The following is a 19,375-nucleotide window of genomic DNA, read 5'->3' on the forward strand; positions in this document are numbered from 1 at the left end:
CTCATTTTGCACCATATTTTGCGTCATTTGTTTCATCCAATTTTGCATCATTTTTAACACCATCTCTTGCATCTAATGTTACATCATTTTGAGCATCCAAATTTGCATTTATATTTGCATCTTATGTTGAGTCATGTGTTGTGTCCACCTTTGCATCTTATTTTGTGTCTAATGGTACATTCAATTTAGAGCCATTTTTTACGTCTACTTTTGTATTTGTTTTTGCACCAAGTTTTGCATCCAATTTTAAGCTATTTTATGCCCCTTTTTGCACCATTTTTTTATGTCTACTTGTGTCCAATGTTGCACCATTATTTACACCGACTTTTTCATCCAATTTTGCATTTTTTTGGTGTCTAGTTTTACATCGTTTTCACCATCCAAATTTGCATCTTTTTTTGCCTCATTTTGTGTCCACATTTGCATATAATTTTGTGTCTGAGTTTGAGCCTAAATTTGCATGTGATTAGGAATCATTTTTTACATCCAATATGGCATCCTTGGTTTCACCTTTTTTCAGCCCCATTTTGCATCTTGTTTTTTGTCTTTTCTTACATTTTTTTTTTCTTTTTTTGCACCCAAGTTTGCATCCCAAATTTACACCATTATTTGCAGGAGTAGTCTACCTAGGCGGTAGAATGGCCCGTTTTCCCAGGGGAGGGTGGCGGAGAAGCGGAGAAGGAGGGTGGCGGAGCTAGGGGAGGGTGGCGGAGGACGGAGACATTCCTGGTGGCCGGAGCCGGACGATTTTCCGGCCGGTGACGGAAAACGGGCCATTCTACCGCCTAGGTAGACTACTCCATTGATCAATTATATCATTACTAGATTCAATGACTAATTATATCATTATTTAGCATAGTGAACTTTCATATATACTAAGTCAAATGATCAATTATATCATTGTTTAGTATGGTGAATAATTTTAAATTTATGGAAAAAATAAATTTTTAAATTAAACAAGCACTGCTATTTATGATATTAAAATAAATAAAACACATGAACCTTTTCTTGCTGGTAAAAAAAAAACGATAAAACACACTTTAAATACAAAAAGCTGGGTATTTTTTACCCATCAAAAAAATCTTGGAAATTTTCATTAAAAATCGTTACCCAACAAAGCTTTTTAATATAAAAGTTTTCGGAATTTCGTTTAAAACTTTGTACAGATCCTTTTAGAAGTAAAAAAAACTTTAAATTCCTTGGAAGAAATGCACATTTTGTGCACCGAACGGAAGTAACCACAAAACCAAATTTGGGTCATGTTTAACCTCTCATAACTTATGGGTTAGATAGGCTAGCTTTCTGTGAGCCTCACTTTAACTAAAAATAAAATATTCTGAATTGTTACGCTGGTTAAACGTGATTGTTGGTGATTTAAAAAAAAAGGTCACCACAAACCAAAGAACACTCGTTGCAACACCGGTGAAGATTGTATGATGATTTTTTTCATTTCAACCTCCATTTAATTTTGGTTGTTAACTAAACCAACTTCATCATCTGTGAAATAGGAGGAGAAGAGCCTAACATTATATTAAATACAGAAAAGCCCCCTCTCTCCCTGTCACAATTATCAGATTAACTATATGCAGAGTGGGATTTGCTGCCCTTCTTAGAATCTTCCATAGAGCTCCAAGAACGAGCCCGCAAAGAAAAGTATATCGATGATCTCGAGTAATGATCACAGATAAATGCTTATAACTGGCAGCAGCACCACGTACAATTCACAATAACATGCAGTAAACTGAACAGCAGCAAACAAACAAACAATATGCTTTTGTGTTTGTGGAAAAATCTCAAAGCCCAAATGCAGAAAACATGGTGCTATCCCATGACAAAATCAAAATAAGGATCAAAACTTGTTTATACAACGTCTGACACAACTAAAAAATCCCATCTTCCTGACACAGTTCCTTTCTCAGCGTCCGTGAGACTAGCTGGCAAGCATCCATACTCAGATCTACTGCTGCTGCCAAGGCCACAAAGACTGCAGCATCTTCCATACAATTAACATGTCTCATGGCTATTTGTACAACGGGCTTGCTGCATTGACGTTCTCCCTGAACAGTAGAACTCATCACAAAGCCTTTATAAACAGGATAGGAGAACTGGCTGAAAGAAAAATCTCCACTGCTGTGAGGACTTGCAACAAGAGAATTGAGGGATGAACATCCTGACCATCCATTACCCATGTCAATCAGAAACTTCCCTCCCTTCTGGGAACTGATCATTGATTCTGCAAGCAATATCCCATTATTCATGCCAACCAATCCACAGCCCTCTGCCACAAGCTCAAATCTGCAGCCCAAACCGTCACTACCGCCACATTCTTTCCAAGCTTCCAGTCGACCCCATGGCGTCCAACTACCTTCTCCCATATGTCTAAGAATAAGCCAAGCTCCAGGGTTAGAGCGGCTAACCCTATCTGTACCAACTGAAGGAACAAAAGGAGTTACCATTGATGCAGCTGCAACTGGAGACCCAGAAAGATCATGTATCATAACCAACCATCCTTTCCGTACCCTTATATCTCTCTCCCGACTACTATTGCAGGAGCTTAACCAGCCCCTATTACTTGAGTCACATTGGATCGATCTGTGACAGATAAAAAGCTGTAATCAGAATCAAAAGAAATCCACAAATACAAAAACAGTCTCTAAACCCCTGCTAATAAAACAGAACAATAACATGCAACCATCCACAGAAACATCTACATACAAAGGAAAAACAAAAAATAGACAGCAATCCCTTCATACAATCCAAAACATGACAATCTCTTTCCACAACAGAAACGCACTCTCATGGTACAAAACCTTAAAATCTGCTAAAGCAGTTCAACTTTAAAATTTCAAATTTCAAACAAACCACCTCCAATATCCTCCACAAATTTTACATAAAAAAAACATATAAGACATCACCAGGTTTGCTACGGTGGTTAGCTCTTAGAATTTAATCTAAACTGCAGGACAGTCTGACATTAAATATCATAATGGGCACTCTCAACAACCCATTTCCTTAAAATCTGCTAAAGCAACTAAAATTTCAAATTTCAAACAAACCACCTACAATAGCCTACACAAATTTTTAAAAAAAAGGACGACATCACCGGGCTTTGCTATGGTGGTTAGCTCTTAGAATTCAATCTAAACTGCAGGACAGTCTGACATTAATTTTGATAGCATATATACAAATTTTACATGGGTTTTGATAATGGGTACTCTAAACACCCCATAACTCACAATCTACGCCAGCAGATAGCCAACATTCCACCTGATCCACTCATTTATTCAAATTTTAAATTTATGGTTTGATTGGGAGTGGACCACTGGATTTATAGATCAGAAAAGTCACTGGAAATGGGGGCATTTGAGTGTCTAGTATAAGGGCTCGGTTAGATGGTGAAGTGGGAGTCCTTCATATCCCTGTCAAGGTTCACATCCGAGTCAATGTCATCCCTCATGCATTGTCTTGCTCAAGAAAGCAGGCTGCTTCGAGTGGTTAAGACCAGTTGCATGTATGGATGACTTTGGCAGAATAAGGTACCCACCTAGGTGAAGAATTTCTAAGCCATCTACATTCAATTGGAATATTGTCAGATTGGGAAAATGCACACTTGCCACACATTGATACCAATAATAATAGAAAGTCAATTGTAATATTGCCAAACTGGGAAAGGTGCTCTTGCCACATATTGATGGCAACAATAATAGAAAGCATATTGTGATAACAAATAAGGGATTTAAATTTCACACTAGCGTTCTTTTTCATTCAATTCAAAAGGAAATCCTGTATACCAATCTCTAGCTACATACAAAGGAAAAACAAAAAACAAACAACAATCCCTTCATACGATCCAAAACATGACAAACTATTTCGACAACAGAAACACACTCTAATGATACAAATCCTTAAAATCTGCTAAAGCAGTTCAAACTTCAAATTTCAAACAAACTCAAATTTCAAACAAACCACGCACAATAGCCTCCACAAATTTTTATGTAAAGCAGTTCAAATTTCAAACAAACCACCTACAATAGCCTTCACAGATTTTACATAAATAATATATAAGACATCACCGGGGTTTGTATGGTGGTTAGCTTTTAGAATTTAATCTTAACTGCAGGACAGGTTGACATTAAATATGATAGCATATATAGAAATTTCGCATGGGGTTTGATAATGGGCACTCTAAACACCCCATTTCTTTAAAATCTGCTAAAGAAATTCAAATTTCTAAGTTCAAACAAACAACCTACAATAGCATACACAAATTTTACATTAAAAAAAAATATAGCAAAATAACAAACAGAAAAAAGACACCACCGGGTTTGTTATGGTGCTTAGCTCTTAAAATATAATCTAAACTGCAGGACAGTCTGACATTAAATATGATAGAATATATACCAATTTTGCATGAAGTTTGATAATGGGCACTCTAAACACCCCATTACCCGCAATCTATGCCAGAAGACAGCCAACATTCAACCTGATCCAGTAGTTTATTCAAATTTTAAAGTTATGGGTTGACTGGGAGAGGACCACCGAATTTATAGATCAGAAAATTCACTGGAAATGGGGACATTTGTGTGTCTAATATAAGGGCTTGGTTAGAGATGTTGAAGTGGGAATGCTTCATATCCCTGTCATCCGACTCAATGTCATCCCTCATGGGCTGTCTTGCTCAAGTAAGCAGGCTGCTTCAAGTGGTTAAGACCAGTTGCATGTTTGGGTGACTTTGGCAGAATAAGATACCCACCTAGGTGAAGAATTTCTAAGCCATCTATATTCAATTGAAATATTGCCAGAATTAGGAAAATGCACACTTGCCACATAATGACACAATGATAACAATAGACACAATGATAACAATAGAAAGTCATTTGTAATATTGCCAAACTGCTAAAGGCACGGTTGCCACACATTAATGGTTGATAATAGAAAGCATATTGTGAAAACAAGTAAGGGATTTAAATTTCACGGTAGCGTCCTTTTTCATTCAATTCAAAAGAAAATCCTGTATACCAAGCTCTAGAGATTCTGCACAATGTAGTTGAGAGTAAATAATGCGTAGCTAAGAATCAGAGCACCAACCGTGATCTAGAATTCCTGTCGCGGCTAAACTTGTAGCTGAAAATTGGTTGCCGAATATTGCCCTGAATCTGCAAGACCTGCGGACTGCACTCGGGCTCGCCGTCAAACTGGAAAACAAACCTTGGCTCAGGTTCTGCCCGGACGTTCAAGTGAAGCTGAGGTCCCGCTTTCGAATCTCCGGCTGAGCTTTTTCCCAATAGACACCCGCTTTCGGAAAACCTATAAATTTTTTAACCCTCAAACCCATTGGGTTGACCGTGTAAGTATGTCTGGCTGGATGCCTTGGCGCTAATAACTAGCAAAATTACAACATTCTGACAGTACGAGAATCAAGGTTTCTGTTATTTACTTCCCCAGGCAATTGAATTTGTCACTATCAATAGTTATTGAAGAGGGTTGCTATCGGTTATCTTATATTTGGCATACACAGCACATCAAAGGATAATTAGAATGAAACTACCTACAGTTTGAACATCATCTGAGAACGAAGTTTTCATAATAGGAAAATACAAGCTTGTCTTGATCTCTTATCAGTATAAGCTGAAACTCCTTACATCTGCATTCTGTCTAGGTAGGATGTCAACCATCCAGCCAATCCAAGCTGAAGTGTGCTTCTACAACTTCAACTCTCAGCTCCATGAGAGCAGAGCTCTTGACCTGCATCCATTGCTGCCCAATCTGCTCGTCACAGAGAACATGCTTTAGAGATTTCAGTCCTCCAACTGACTCAGGCAGCTTCCTCAAGTGAGAACATTCTCTCATGTCAAGCTCCTTGAGTTTCTTTAGTTGCCCTATTTCCTCTGGAAGTTCTTCTAAGCACTCACATAGCGAAATGTCGAGATATTCCAGCTTCCCAAGTTTTCCAATAGATGCTGGAAGCTCTTTCAGACCTAGACAAGCCAATAACCTTAACATTCTTAAATATATGAGCTTTCCCAAGTCATCAGGTAACTTTTCAAGGAGGTGACAGTTAGTGATAGAAAATTTTTGAAGTGAAGTCATGTCACAAATTCCAGCAGGAAACTCCTCCAAATCACAGCAATGGTCCAAGTTAAAATCTAGTATCAGGGGAAGCTCTAGGCTTGACTGGGCACTGTTGAACCTGGACATATTTCCAAGCCCTTCACATAAGCTCAAAGATAGCTTCTCTAAGTTCAGTAAGGCTTGACTGTGCTCTTGAAGTGGTGCAACAATTAACCTCTCTAAGTGGATAGTCTTAAGCTGAGTGAGAGAAGATAATGCTGGTAGACCATTCACTATGGCTCTCTTGGACCCATAATTTAATACTATGAGAACCTTCAGTTTTCTCATAGAACTGAAAAACAGTGGAAGAAAGTATTCGCTTGCAGAAAAGTGTAAAATTTAAGCCTCTGCCTCAGAGAAATTCATATTGCACCACTGAGTCTCTTCCATGGCACCTACATAGATAAACCACACATGCAAAGTTCAATTAGAACATATGGGTTATTGAACATACTATGAAATCACTTTCTAAGATTTTTGACATAATGGCCAACACCTAGAAATTTGTTTGTGATCACTAGATGTAGATCACGCAGTGATCAGCTATTGATTATAAGGTAAGATTCGCAAGTGACATGGACATGTAATCTTGAGCACAAACTAAATATTGTATGTGAATGCAGGTCGTTTATATGCTGGTAGATCAACAGCAATAAATGTTTTACCCTGAATTTAATTGCTTGACACTGCTAGGTAGTGTTTTGCGTAAAAGGAAAGCAGATAATACAAGTATCCAAGGTACATTATTAATTGGTTCATATATATTTTTTCGAAAACATAAAAAACTGTTATTAAACGTAAAAATATTAGCAGAAGCTTTTAGAGAATTTGGTGATTGGATAGTGCAGTTTGGTAGGAAATGCTTAGAAAATAAAAACTTCATTATAAACAGCCCCAAAATATTTTATTCACAAGGTTCTCTGGTTTCTAGGCCTGGCCCATGACAGCCTGCCTGCATCCTTTGTTGGTTCAACTTCTTGCTTAGCAGGAAACACAAGGGCTAGGGAAAAGAAACAGAAATTCCGAATGCAGTGCTTTTGGCTCCAAATGCTTCAAACAAATAAATACATACACTTTAAGCAGGCTGCTAGAATCACCCACCTGTGGAAACGGAAACTATTTGAGCATCAAATGCTTGATCCTCAGGCAGCTTACATTTTCTTGGCAAACTGTGCCCCTGACTAGGCATAAGCAACCTCTTCCTATGAACTATACTGTCTCGGGAAGCCAAATATATGGCCAAATGTCGCATTACATTGTGCTGAGAAAAGTACAGCTCAGAGGCACTTCCATAATTGATGGCTGGTCTGCTATTACATCCAATTAAGAAGAAAACACAATGTATAAGATAAAGGAAGCCATGATCAAAGAGCCTAGCACAACAAATAGTCGAGAAGGAACTTACCCGAGATTGCTTATCAAATTCAACAGATTTCTACTTGCAAAGGCACTTACCTGAGATTGCTTGTCAAATTCAACAGATTTCTACTTGCAAGTTCTAACAAGATGACGAAAGCATCTTGCCAGTCCATTTTTCGCACATAAACCCAAATGTCCAATAATGATTCAACACAAATTTTTCTATCCTCTGGAAATGATCCCAAGTCTAAGAAGCAAACCCTTGTTTCCTCATCGAGGACATCAATACTAGTTTCCAAGACTCTAAGAAGCCCTTGTTTGTGATAATCTGAGATTGGTTCCCCATTTAAGAGCTTGTTCTTGGCTCTCTCCCATGCCGGGAGAGGCTGACCATGCAAAGAGCTTCCGATTACCTTCAAAGCAAGTGGAAGGCCTTTACATTCTGCTTGCACCTGTGGTTCATACATTAACAACTATAAGTGGAAATTCTATAGATGGACCTTACCAAGTACGACATTGTCTTACAGGACTCGACCAAGTTGCATATAAACTTGTCGAGTTATACCAATTTTGACCAATCTGACTGATTCTTTCAGTGGCTAGTTTGACTTGGCTCTTTTTTGGTCAAGAGAAGTCAAACTTAGGAGAGTTTGGAAGACTCAGTGGAGTTTTGTATCTATATGGACTCTTGGTAACAACAAATATAAATACCACAACAAACTGCAAGCCATTTGGGATACCCAGGTTTCCGTAGTCTCAACTGAAGAAAGGCTTCATAAAAGAGGCTTTACAGAAGTTGCATCTATTATGGGGATTCGGAAGATGTTGGCTATGTTTCTTGTACGTGCCAATTTGTTAAGAAGGTCTGGTCTTGGTTAGAAAGAGTTTTTACATGTATATTATGCCACAATTTTACTGGTAGAGCGTTCTTCCGGAGATCCTGGATGTTACCACAACCCTGTCTGGAGTGCTTCACAGGTAAGGATGTTCACTCTCTACTACCTATGGCGTAAAATGTGTGTCAAAACGTTTGAAGATTCGTCAAAGATAGAATAACTAAAATTCGTAAATTCTTCATTTTGAACTCAAAAGTGATTCAATGTTCAACGCATCTGATTGCCATAAGAAATTACTGTGAAAAGCCACATTAAGGAGCAAGATCTCAAGGATTTGCTCTACTAGAATCAATAGCGAGATCTCATGGACTTGCTCTACTTGCATTGATGGGTAGGAGGAAGGCTTATTTGATGTGAAGATAACTAATTATGTACTCTTACAGGGATAGCAATCATATCCCTTTTAGTTGCAGGGACAAAAGAGAGGTGCATTCTACAGTTTGGGTAGGGGTAAGGGTGATCCATCAACTTTTGCATGTGTCTGTGTGATAGTATAATGAATTTAGACAGAGCATTGGTTGTATTGAACATGGACACTAACACAAACCTATCTAAACACAGGTCTGAGGTTGTGAAGGATGCATTTCTCAACGTAGAGACATGCAACTTCCGACTTCACAACCTCTAGGTGCATCTCAGACCTGGTTGGATCTGCTTCTGTTAGTAATATAAGTATCAGATTTTAGCAAAAACGAGAGTAAAAGAAAATATAAACAAGATATTGGCTTTTGCAGCAGCTACCCTGGAACCAAAGGAAAAACGAAGTACCTTTTAGGAGAGAAAAATGGTTTCAAAAGATGGAAACCCTAGTTACCTTTAATTTCTTGATCATTGAAGAGAGCTAACGCCAGAGTTGTTTTGCCAAGCCCTCCCATACCTTGCACCCCAACAACTGACACCTCTTGCTGGAGCAGTATTCTCTTCAAATTCGAAATGCTTTTCTCCAACCCCAGTACAAAATCAGACTTTATTGATAATTTATAACTACAGGGAGCCTCATCAACAGCTCCATCAAACAGGTCTTCTACTCCCATTTGTTGAAGCATCATGATATTCTCATGGGGATCATTGCTGACCTTGGCCACATATTTGCACATTCTTTCAGTCATCTCGCTCTCATCCACTGACCCCACCTCGTACAAATGGTGAAAACTCTTGAGCTCTGTTATGAGATTCTTCAAATCAAGCAATATATGGGGAGGCATTTGGCACTGAACGAAGCCACAAATCTCCTTCTCCAGCTGCTGAATTCGAGAAGTATATCTGAGGTTGTGAAAAGTAATAAAATGGCTGGTTTTCTCACACTGTTTTACCAGCTCAACGCCAGGCTTCTTGTTTCAAGCTTTACCTTTTTTCAAAAATGCTAATTTCATAGTGAAAAACAGTAAATACATTTTTTTATTTTCACATCACTAGTTAAGTGGCTATATAATGTTTTTGGTTCTTGGTTAGGTTGGAAAATATTTATAATAATATAATTTTATGGTTGTTGTTTAAGTTTATTAGGTGTTATTAAAACAATAAATACATTTTTTTTTTATTTTCACATCACTAAAGAAGTAACTATATAATGTTTTTGGTTATTGGTTAGGTTAGAAAATATTTATAATAATAATAATAATATAATTTTATGGTTGTTGTTTAAGTTTATTAGGTGTAATTTTTTTTAATTTCAATTTAATAATTTTTAAATGGAAAAATATGATTTTAATTTGGTTGTATTGAAAATATTTATATGTTTTTACATATAAGGTGGGTGCAAACAAAGGAGAATATATAGTAAGTCTATTTAATAGTTAATAACAAGTGTTAATTTCTTAAAATTATATGATAAATTTGAAAGGAGTAGGGTATGTATCTTTTTTCGGGTGAAATATATTAAAATTATTGTGTGAATGGGGTTGTAAGACCCTATATTTTCATCCTGGGAAAATATAGTCCTCTCTTAGCCACTTGCATAGTTTAGATTGTCATAAGCAAAGTAGGTACATTGTCTTAAGATGTAAACATTTCATTTTAAGCAGTGTCATAATGTGGTTTCATCGAAGCATTAAAAGATGGAATGAGCATGCACATTTGGGATGCTAGTGTTATATTCAGCTTGAGGCATGATTGCACGTCTAAGAAGACTCTAACAAGGGTTGCAGAGGAGAGGTTGGGGGATTGTAGTCTCACTTAGAAGTGTATACAAGCAAGTTAAGCCCTATGAAAAGTTGTGAAACAAAATTAAGGGATTTGACAAGTTGCATGAAGGTAACTTAGTAGTGGTACTAAGTGAGCAATCCTTGATTCAACTTGATACTCTCTCCTTGGCACTACCACTTTGTAAGATGGAGAAGAAATGTGAAATAGATGTGCAACCCACTATAGAAGTTGAAGGTTGTTGTAATGTATATCGGTGGTTATGTCATGATGTGAAAGGAAGTGTTGGAACTTGGAAGGTGACCATTAGAGTAGATTTACCATGGAGTGCAAGGAGGTGCAAGGATCTGATAAGGAGGGAACTACACAAATCTAACAAGTAGGCCATATTGGGTTAGGATATTACTATTTTGGGACATCCAAAGTTGAAGGTGCATTTTATGGAGGTGCAGTCGAAGTGCTTGGGTGCATGCCACAGCGTAAGGGTATCTAGGACTTTTAGTGTGTGTTAGTGGTGTTAGTGCATTGTGTTTGATCAACACTAGCTAGAATGTGTTCCATGAAGGAAAAAATCCCACAAATTTGGGATGACTTAACCATTTGGCATTTAAGGTGTGTTATGTCCTAGTTTTGAGGAGACAATTAGAACCATCTTAGAGTGTGATGGGTTGTGCCATGGACTTAGGTCCACTTATATGGGTTGAGGTGTAAAGGTACCGTGTGAGTTGAAGAAAATGATTACAATGCTTACCTATATAAAGTGTTTATGATATAAGATTAATAAGTTTTTGTTGGAGAATGGAAGAGGAGGATAAGAAAAGAGAGGCATTAAGGTTTGTTGTAAATCAATCAAAAGGAACGAACTTGTTAATCTTATTAGAAAGATTGTTCAAGTTGTCTCTTCAATAGGAGTGAATTTTGGCTAGGACTAGGGAGTTAAGCATTGATTGGGTACTCTGGAAATCCAAGACCTAACATATCCAAGCTAGTCCATTAAATAGATTCATCTTGGGCAAGGGTTGTTAAGGCTAAGGTGCAAATATCCCCTCTGCTCAAACTATTTAACATGCAAAGTTGGATCTGATTCTTCAACTTGTCTTGACGATGAACCACACTGGTTGGTTCGAAACGCCTAAACAAATGATATATCTTGTGATTTACGCTGGAAAAATGTCTCGTAAACTACACATTAAGAAAGTTTGTGCACTCCTATATGGATAAACATGCTTATTATCTTTCATGAGTTTCATCAAATATTTAACATATTATTCATCAACTTTATTTAGATATTCATCATCTCCAATTAACAAATATACATTAAGCAAGTTGATGCACTCTTATATCGATAACATGCTTATTATTTTTCATGAGTTTCATTAAAGATTTAACATATTATTCATCAAATTTGGATTTGGCGAGGATGAATTCTAGTATATTACCAAGTGTGTTTTTTTCAATTGTAGTTCTTACTTTCATGATTAATTTGGTTGTAATTTTTACTTCCACGATTAATTTAGTCTAAGTTCTCTAGGTAGTCATTAATGATCTATTCAGTGCTATGTGGGGGTTTTAATTTTCAACAAATATGAAGTATCTATGTTACATTGGGACCTAGTGACCTTGTTGAAAAACCCTAGCAAACATCTTTGAAACCATTTACTAGCACTAGTTGAACTTGAGATATCTCAAAAACTAAAAGGAACAAATAAGGGTTGCTTTGCCAATCCACTCATAACCTAATCCACTTTGGTGTACTTATATTCTCAAAGTGAATCAAATACCAAGAATGATCTATGTCTGCTAAAACCTATAATCACATTGTTTCCCTAATAGCAACTAAAAACTTCTATACCCAGTTGTTGAACTTTTGCAACCAATTATAAACCTTCAACAAGAAGTAGTTTTCTAACGAGAATTATTGCCATATCTTCCTTGGTTTTACGAGGAAAAAGAAATAAAATTTCATTTGTTATCAAAGGTAAACCAAATTCATTATTTGCATACTTCCAAACCTAGGGTTTCGTATCCAAAGTAGATCCTAACCACATCAATGAAACAAACTTTGTTTTTATGTATCATCCAAACATTATGTACAATTACAGACTCACCTCTAATCCATTGTTTATAGAAATGTTGAATATTTTCATACATGATATACTGAACAATTGGACAATGAAAATAGTTGTCATCGCTATTCTTCCATTTATATGCTTTTTGCAACTTATTTGAAAGAGCAATTTTGTCCCAACAATTAGACTTGTAGCATAAAGAACATGGTTAATACATATGATTAGACCAAAAACTAGTTACTACCAAAAAAAATATTACTGCATAAAAATAGAATTAAAAACAAAAAATATAAAAACAATAATTTCCCAAATTAAAAATAAATAAATGATAAACTTTTTTTTACCAAAATTTAGTGATTTTTTTGGTGCTAATACTAACATCACCATTACAACAAGATATTTTTCTAGTGCTAATACTGCCATTACAACAAGATATAAGAGGGATATAATGCAAAAAGTTTAATAATAATATGTATGTAGAAGATGGTCTTCAGACTGGTGAATTCATGATAATCAATGGGACTACAGTCAAAATAATTGGATGTTATTTACTTTTTTACATAGATTGTCAAAATAATTGCATAAATCGGTTTTTTTTAACCAAAATTTAACAAAAACTTTGCTAGTGCTAACATTAGAACCACCATTACAACAAGATACCTTTCTAGTGTTGACAACACCATTATAGTAAGATACCTCAAGAGAGACAGAAAATCTAAAAAGTATGATAGTAATACGTATCCAGAAGATGGTATTGAAACTAGTAATTGTTCACGAATCCATAAGATTGTAAGGTCATTCTCATTATCATAATCATTGTCATCATCATCACATCCTTGTCATTATTATTGCCATCATTACATTATCATCATAATCACCATTCATGCCATCATCATCATCATTATGGACATTGTTTGCAATTGTTCATAATTGTAGATGTTGTAAGAAATATCATCAACCCAAAAAATGTGATCAGTGCTAGAAAAGGGTTGTTTAGGACACATTGATATACGTAAGAGAAATAACAACTCTATTTTTGAGAGATGATCGATGATGATCATCATCACCACCATTATCATCGTCATTGTCATTTTTATCATCCCCATCATCATCATTAAGGTAATTTCTATCGACATTGTTGTAATCATCATCATCATTCATGCCATTATAGTTTTTGATGATGACCTAGATGAAAATGATGATGATGACACCAAAGATAATGCTTATGATTATGACAATGACAACATCTAAAATTGGGAAGATTCGCCAACGTCATTAGCATCGTCATCATCATAATCATTGCCATCATCATCATTGTCATTGTAACCACTATCGTCTTTATCATCATAATCACAATTCATGTCATCGCCATCATCTTCATTTTCATCATTGTCAATATTATTGACATTGTCATCAATTGTTCATAATTGTCAATGCCATAAGGAATATCATCAATGCAGAAAATATGATGAGTGTTGGAAAAGGGATGCAAAAGCAAACATAGAAATGGGGGCAACAATAGAAGTAAAATTGGATGAAAAGTGGATACAACATAAGTATATGCACAACAACATGAAAAACCTGACACAAAAGTGGATGCAAAAGTAGATGCAGTTGTCAATGCAAACTTGGATGCAAACATGAAGGCAAAAGTGGAAGCAAACATGGGTCCAATGGTAGGTGTAAAACTTGGCACAAATTGTGGTGAAACAAATGTGGATGCAACAACGGAAACAAAAGTATATGCAAAAATGGATGAAACAAAAGTGGATGCAATAGGGGATGCAAATGTGGAAGCAAATGTGGTTGCAATGGTAGGCGCAAGATATGGTGCAACAAAAGTGGATGTAACAATAGACAAAAAATATGCAAAATAAGATGCAAAAATGGATGTAAAAGTGGAAGCAAACATTGATGCAACAGGCAAAACAAAATTGGATGCAAAAAATGGATATAATGTAAGTAGATCATGCAAAAGTAGATACAAAACGAGATGCAAAATCCAATGCATAAACCTGACATAAAAGTGGATGCAAAAATAGATGCAATATTTGATGAAAAAGAGGATGTGAACATGGATGCAAAATTGGAAGCAAACGTGGATACAACAGTGAGTGCAAAACATGGTGCAAATTGTGGCATAACAAAAGTGGATGTAATGATAGATGCAAAAAAAGAATCAAAGTATGATGCAAATGAAGATGTAAAAATGGATGCAAAAAGTGAAATTTAAAATGGGTGCAACAGTGGATGCAAAATTGTGTGCAAAAGTGGATGCAATAGAAGTCGATGCAAAAGTAGATGCAAAACGAGACACAAAACCCGATGCAAATCCCGGTCCAAAATTGGATACAAAAAGTGATGCAAAAATAGATGTAGTAGTTGATGAAAACCTAGACGCAAATGAGGATGCAAACGTGGATGCAAAATTATAATCAAAAGTGGGTGCAAAAGGAGGTGCCAAAATAGGCGCTAATTATGCCACAAAAATATTAGATGCAATAGTGGGTACAATAATAGATGCAAAAGAGGATGTAAATATGGATGCCAAACAAGAGGGAAAAGTGGATGCAACAAAAGTAGATGCAAAATTTTATGCAAAACTAGACACAAAACACGATGTAAAACTTGGCGCAAAAGGGATGCACAAATGGATGAAAAAATGGATGCAAAAAATGATTTAAAAAAGGATGCAAAAAAGGATGCAAAAGTTGATGCAAGTGTAGGTGCAAAAAGTGGATGCAAATGAGGATGCAAAAGTATGTCAAACAAAATTAGGTGCCAAACTTGATGCAAAACCTGGAACAAAACCTGGTGTAAAGGATGACACAAAACTTGGCATAAAATTTGGTGCAAAACGTGGTGCAAAACCTATTGCAATACCTGGTGCTAAACTTGGTGTAAGATTTGGTGCAAAACTTGATGCAAATTTTGTGTCAAGTTTTGCACCATATTTGATAAATGGATGCAAATAGCACCAAAAATGGGCTCTAGATGCAAAAAAAGAAGTAAAAAGGGACGCTAATCGCTGGTTTTGTTGTAGTGAGAGGAATATGAACACTGTGTTTTCTGTTGCTCTTGCTACTACCTTTACCTCAACCCACTAAGTTACATAATCAATACATACCAAGATGTACTTCTTTCCATTTGATGGTGGATTTATTGGTCCCACAAAATCCATAGCCCATTGTTCAAATGGTTCTATGAGCACTTGTGGCTTAAGTGGTATTTCATCTGATATTATTGGCCTTCCTATTCTTTGGCAACTGTCACACCTCTTGACATGGGCTTTGGAGACTTTGAAGATTGTTGGACAGTAGTAGCCGAATTGCAGGACCTTGTAGGCTCTCAGCTTGTTTGAAAAATGACCACCACATGGCTCGTCATGACATGCTTTCAAAATTTCTAATATTTTGCCTTCTCTAATTTTTTTTCTTATTATCAGATCAGAGTTAGTATAAAAGAGATCACCATTCACCCAGCTATATCTAGAAGTTTCTCTAATTATCTTTCACTTTTGTTTATTTGTGAACTGGGATAGTAATTTTCTAGAGGATAAATAGTTTGCTATATCTACAAACCATGGTGTTTTGGCAATTATTGAAAATAGATGTTCATATGGGAAATTATCTTCATGATGGAATTCATAAAGGTTATCACAATTGACATGACAAGTTGTGTGGATTGTCATGGAGACCTTTTCCATCCATTTCATTTAGCATGCATTCACAGTGTCAAGGCTAGATTCTATGAACATCTCACCCATTGATAAGGGTAGTGTTGATCGACTTATAGTCACTTATACCAAGATGATCCCCATCTCCCTATCGAGGAAGAATTTGGATAGTCCCCTCATTCCTCCAATAAATTATATTCATCTAACTTTCAAGTTAACAATTTGATTCGTTTAAAATAGTCTATCTCTTCCCACTCTATGGACCTTTCTAAAGACAAATAACCCTCTCTTGCTTCCATATCCTAAATGGCCTCTCACCATAAACCATTATTTTTTCCTAATATTTCATCTTGTTATTTCATTCTCCTTAGACAATGTATATATTAATAGTCTTGTGATAGTTACACACACCTTACCACAAATGCTAATCCACATAAACCAAGTAGTGGGTATTATGTGCTTCTTTCTCAAGAGAGGGAAGACTATCTTCCTCCCTATCTCAATATTTTCCAATATTCTCTTTAATATAACCCTCATTTTTCCCCACTATATCCCCACAATGGAATTCATCCAGGTTAGCACCATTGACATGACAGTTTACATATCTTATTATGGTTCCCTCTCCCATCCTTTCCATTTAACATTCATTCATAATGTTAAGCCTAACTTCTATGATAAGGTCTCACCCATTGAAAAGGTCAGTGTTGACAAAATTGTAGCCTCCTTTACCAAGGTGATACCCATCTCCCTATAGAGGAATAATTTGGGTAGCCCACCCATTTCTCCATTCAGTTAGAGCGATCCAACATTCCACCTATTGTAGAAAACAACAACCCTCCCATTTTTTCTTAGTTCCTAATAAATAATGGGGACCCTTTTTATTTAACTTAGTTTTTCAATTAGAAATATTTTTATTTTATTCAATAAAATACAATAAAATACAATAATTAAATAAGTTATAAACACATTTAAAGAAGAAAACTTGTTCATAACACTTAAAGATTTTCCTTTATCAAAATGAATATCATCAGATTTCCTTTATGAGAGCTTATTTCTTAAAAGTTGGGAAATATAAATGCAACGAAGGGCCCACTCTTCCAAGTTCCCTTTCTACTCAAGTTATACCAGCGATTCCTTCTTTATATTGAGAATTTTCATTTCGTAAGATCTATTTTATAGAAGTTATGAAACCCTGCTGCTCCCAAGTCCAGCCCCCATTGTTATTATTTATTATTTAAATGTTTCTCTATATAGAAATTTCTCATACCGTAGGTGGAATTAAATATAGCTACCGAGATATTGTTCCTAATATTACTTTATCAGACCGATTAATATCGATTTTTTTAAAGAATGCTCTGAAATGCCATCTTCGAAGCTTCAAAATCCCGATACTTTTTCCTTTATGTTTAAAGAACTTCACTTCTAGAGATTCTATTCCAGAAATATACATTTAGGGAACATTATTTTTAAACACTTCCGAAAATAAACCTTTCGAAAAGCTCGCTATATTTCAGATACTCATTTTGGGACTTTTCATAATCGGACTCTTTGGTATTTCAAAGCTTCTCATTTCGAAGGACGGCAATATCATAAGCTCAATTCAAATTGTTCTTTGATATCCCACTCCTGAAATCCGACATGGAATCCTTCACATGGTTTCCCGTGGTTTCACTTAATAGATTTGAATGAGGTTTTAATAGTCTAGAAAGCACAAATGATTCCATTTAATTCACTCAATTTTATCAGTTCGTTCCAAAAGGAAATTGTCATTATAAAGTTAAGTTTTATTATGGTGCTTATATGTTGCTAAATTAATCTTTGTTGATTTCTTGTGCTTGTTCATTATAGGAAAACTCTGATTCACGACATTACGAAGAGATGAAAAAGTGAGGGAAAACTAAGAAAAAATCCCCATGACAGCAACCTTCTGGCCCATTTGTGGAAGACATTGATGAAAAGATTCCAAGAATGGGTTTATTCTCCCACACTGTCTGTTTGAGAGATGTTGGGATTTCCTCCTGGGAAGTGATTTATTAGTACATTGAATATGAATGACCTGAAGTTACAGAGAGAAGAGTTACAACATACGACAATGTACATGTTTCTAAGAATACTCCAAAGGAAGCAACCAATTTATTTCTTCATAGAATAGTTGTAGACCCAGAATAATGCCTTTTACAGATATGGTTTCCGGGGTTGTTGAGAACTTGGGTATCTTAGAAAGGCATATTCAAACATCATAGGGAACTACAATAGGTTATTTCCCTTGCAAATATTTGAAAAATATGTTTCATGTGTCGAGGCCACAATGCATATATAATAAGCACTATGTTGAAGCATTTGTAAAAGAAAATGGACACTGCTCAGAGTAGATTAGATAGTGGTGAAAATAACCTAACACACACAAATCTCAGGAGTCTAGTAAGTAATCAATTGATCCAAGTGGATATTGGTGGCAACCCGCCTATTCCATTATTATTATTATTATTATTTATTTTATTTTTAATTTAATTTAATTTAATTTATTTATTTATTTTTATTTTTTATTTTTATTTTTATTTTTTTATTTTTATTTTTATTTTTTATTTTTATTTTTATTTTATTTTTATTTTTTTATGTTATTTTTTTATTTTATTTTTTATTTTTTTATTTTATTTTATTTTATTTTTATTTTATTTATTTATTTATTTTTATTTTTTTTCAGTTTCCTTAATTGTAGCATAGTTTAATAATTTTGGTAGTTTTTCATATCCTAAACTTCCAGAGCCGTTTTGAGGCCCTACACGACATTTCTTTCAGAAAAATTCCTTTGGAAATTTCTGCAGAAATCGTGTCAGGAGTTGTATTCTTTGGAGAGGTCTTTCCAACGAGGTATCATATGTGTCAAATAGAGATAATATGACGAAGTTATGACCCTGGGAAGTTCGATACCCAACTAACCCCAATGGGGTGCATAAACTCTTAGTGTTACATATCCTTGGATTAGGGTTTTGGTTGCTTAGGCGTTTTTCTTATTGTTCAATAATAAAAACACCCTTGAGCCTCATTATAACTTAGTTCAAAGGCCTGTAGCCACTGCATATCTTCTTAAAGATAAGCTACGATCGCCCGAGATAGTCTTA

The 19,375-nt window shown here is 35.6% G+C and overlaps 2 protein-coding genes across 3 annotated transcripts; both read right to left on the minus strand.

The window, feature by feature from the left end:
• Positions 1-1,590: 1,590 nt before the first annotated feature.
• On the minus strand, positions 1,591-6,003 carry LOC149153959 (uncharacterized). Its single transcript, XM_089443990.1, has 3 exons — positions 5,681-6,003; positions 5,089-5,307; positions 1,591-2,592 (listed from the first exon to the last, which is right to left on the minus strand). The coding sequence occupies exons 1-3, from the start codon at positions 6,001-6,003 to the stop codon at positions 1,881-1,883; spliced, it is 1,254 nt and encodes a 417-aa protein (XP_089300116.1). The 3' UTR covers positions 1,591-1,880.
• Positions 5,269-9,687, minus strand: LOC149153960 (putative disease resistance protein At4g33300). 2 transcript variants are annotated; one of them, XM_089439909.1, is made up of 4 exons: positions 9,181-9,687; positions 7,567-7,922; positions 7,213-7,418; positions 5,269-6,506 (listed from the first exon to the last, which is right to left on the minus strand). In XM_089439909.1, the coding sequence occupies exons 1-4, from the start codon at positions 9,196-9,198 to the stop codon at positions 6,451-6,453; spliced, it is 636 nt and encodes a 211-aa protein (XP_089296035.1). In that variant the 5' UTR covers positions 9,199-9,687; the 3' UTR covers positions 5,269-6,450. The 2 variants fall into 2 exon arrangements, with proteins under 2 accessions (XP_089296035.1, XP_089296034.1); XM_089439908.1 differs by having other exon boundaries at positions 7,213-7,421.
• Positions 9,688-19,375: the final 9,688 nt, after the last annotated feature.

Source organism: Pinus tabuliformis, chromosome 9 (assembly GCF_031772625.1).
Source record: "Pinus tabuliformis cultivar Carrire ecotype Pingquan chromosome 9, CPIR1, whole genome shotgun sequence".
Classification (NCBI taxonomy): domain Eukaryota; kingdom Viridiplantae; phylum Streptophyta; class Pinopsida; order Pinales; family Pinaceae; genus Pinus; species Pinus tabuliformis.

Excerpts from the sequence above, each read along its gene's own strand:
- LOC149153959 (XM_089443990.1), bottom strand. The coding sequence starts at position 6,003 with ATGTTAAGGTTATTGGCTTGTCTAGGTCTGAAAGAGCTTCCAGCATCT. Across the intron at positions 5,308-5,680 it reads GCACACTTCAGCTTGGATTG|GTTTTCCGAAAGCGGGTGTC; the intron begins GCTGGATGGTTG and ends AAAAATTTATAG. Across the intron at positions 2,593-5,088 it reads GACAGGAATTCTAGATCACG|ATCGATCCAATGTGACTCAA; the intron begins GTTGGTGCTCTG and ends TATCTGTCACAG.
- LOC149153960 (XM_089439908.1), bottom strand. Across the intron at positions 7,422-7,566 it reads AATTTGACAAGCAATCTCAG|CAGACCAGCCATCAATTATG; the intron begins GTAAGTGCCTTT and ends TGGATGTAATAG. Across the intron at positions 6,507-7,212 it reads AATAGTTTCCGTTTCCACAG|GTGCCATGGAAGAGACTCAG; the intron begins GTGGGTGATTCT and ends TTATCTATGTAG.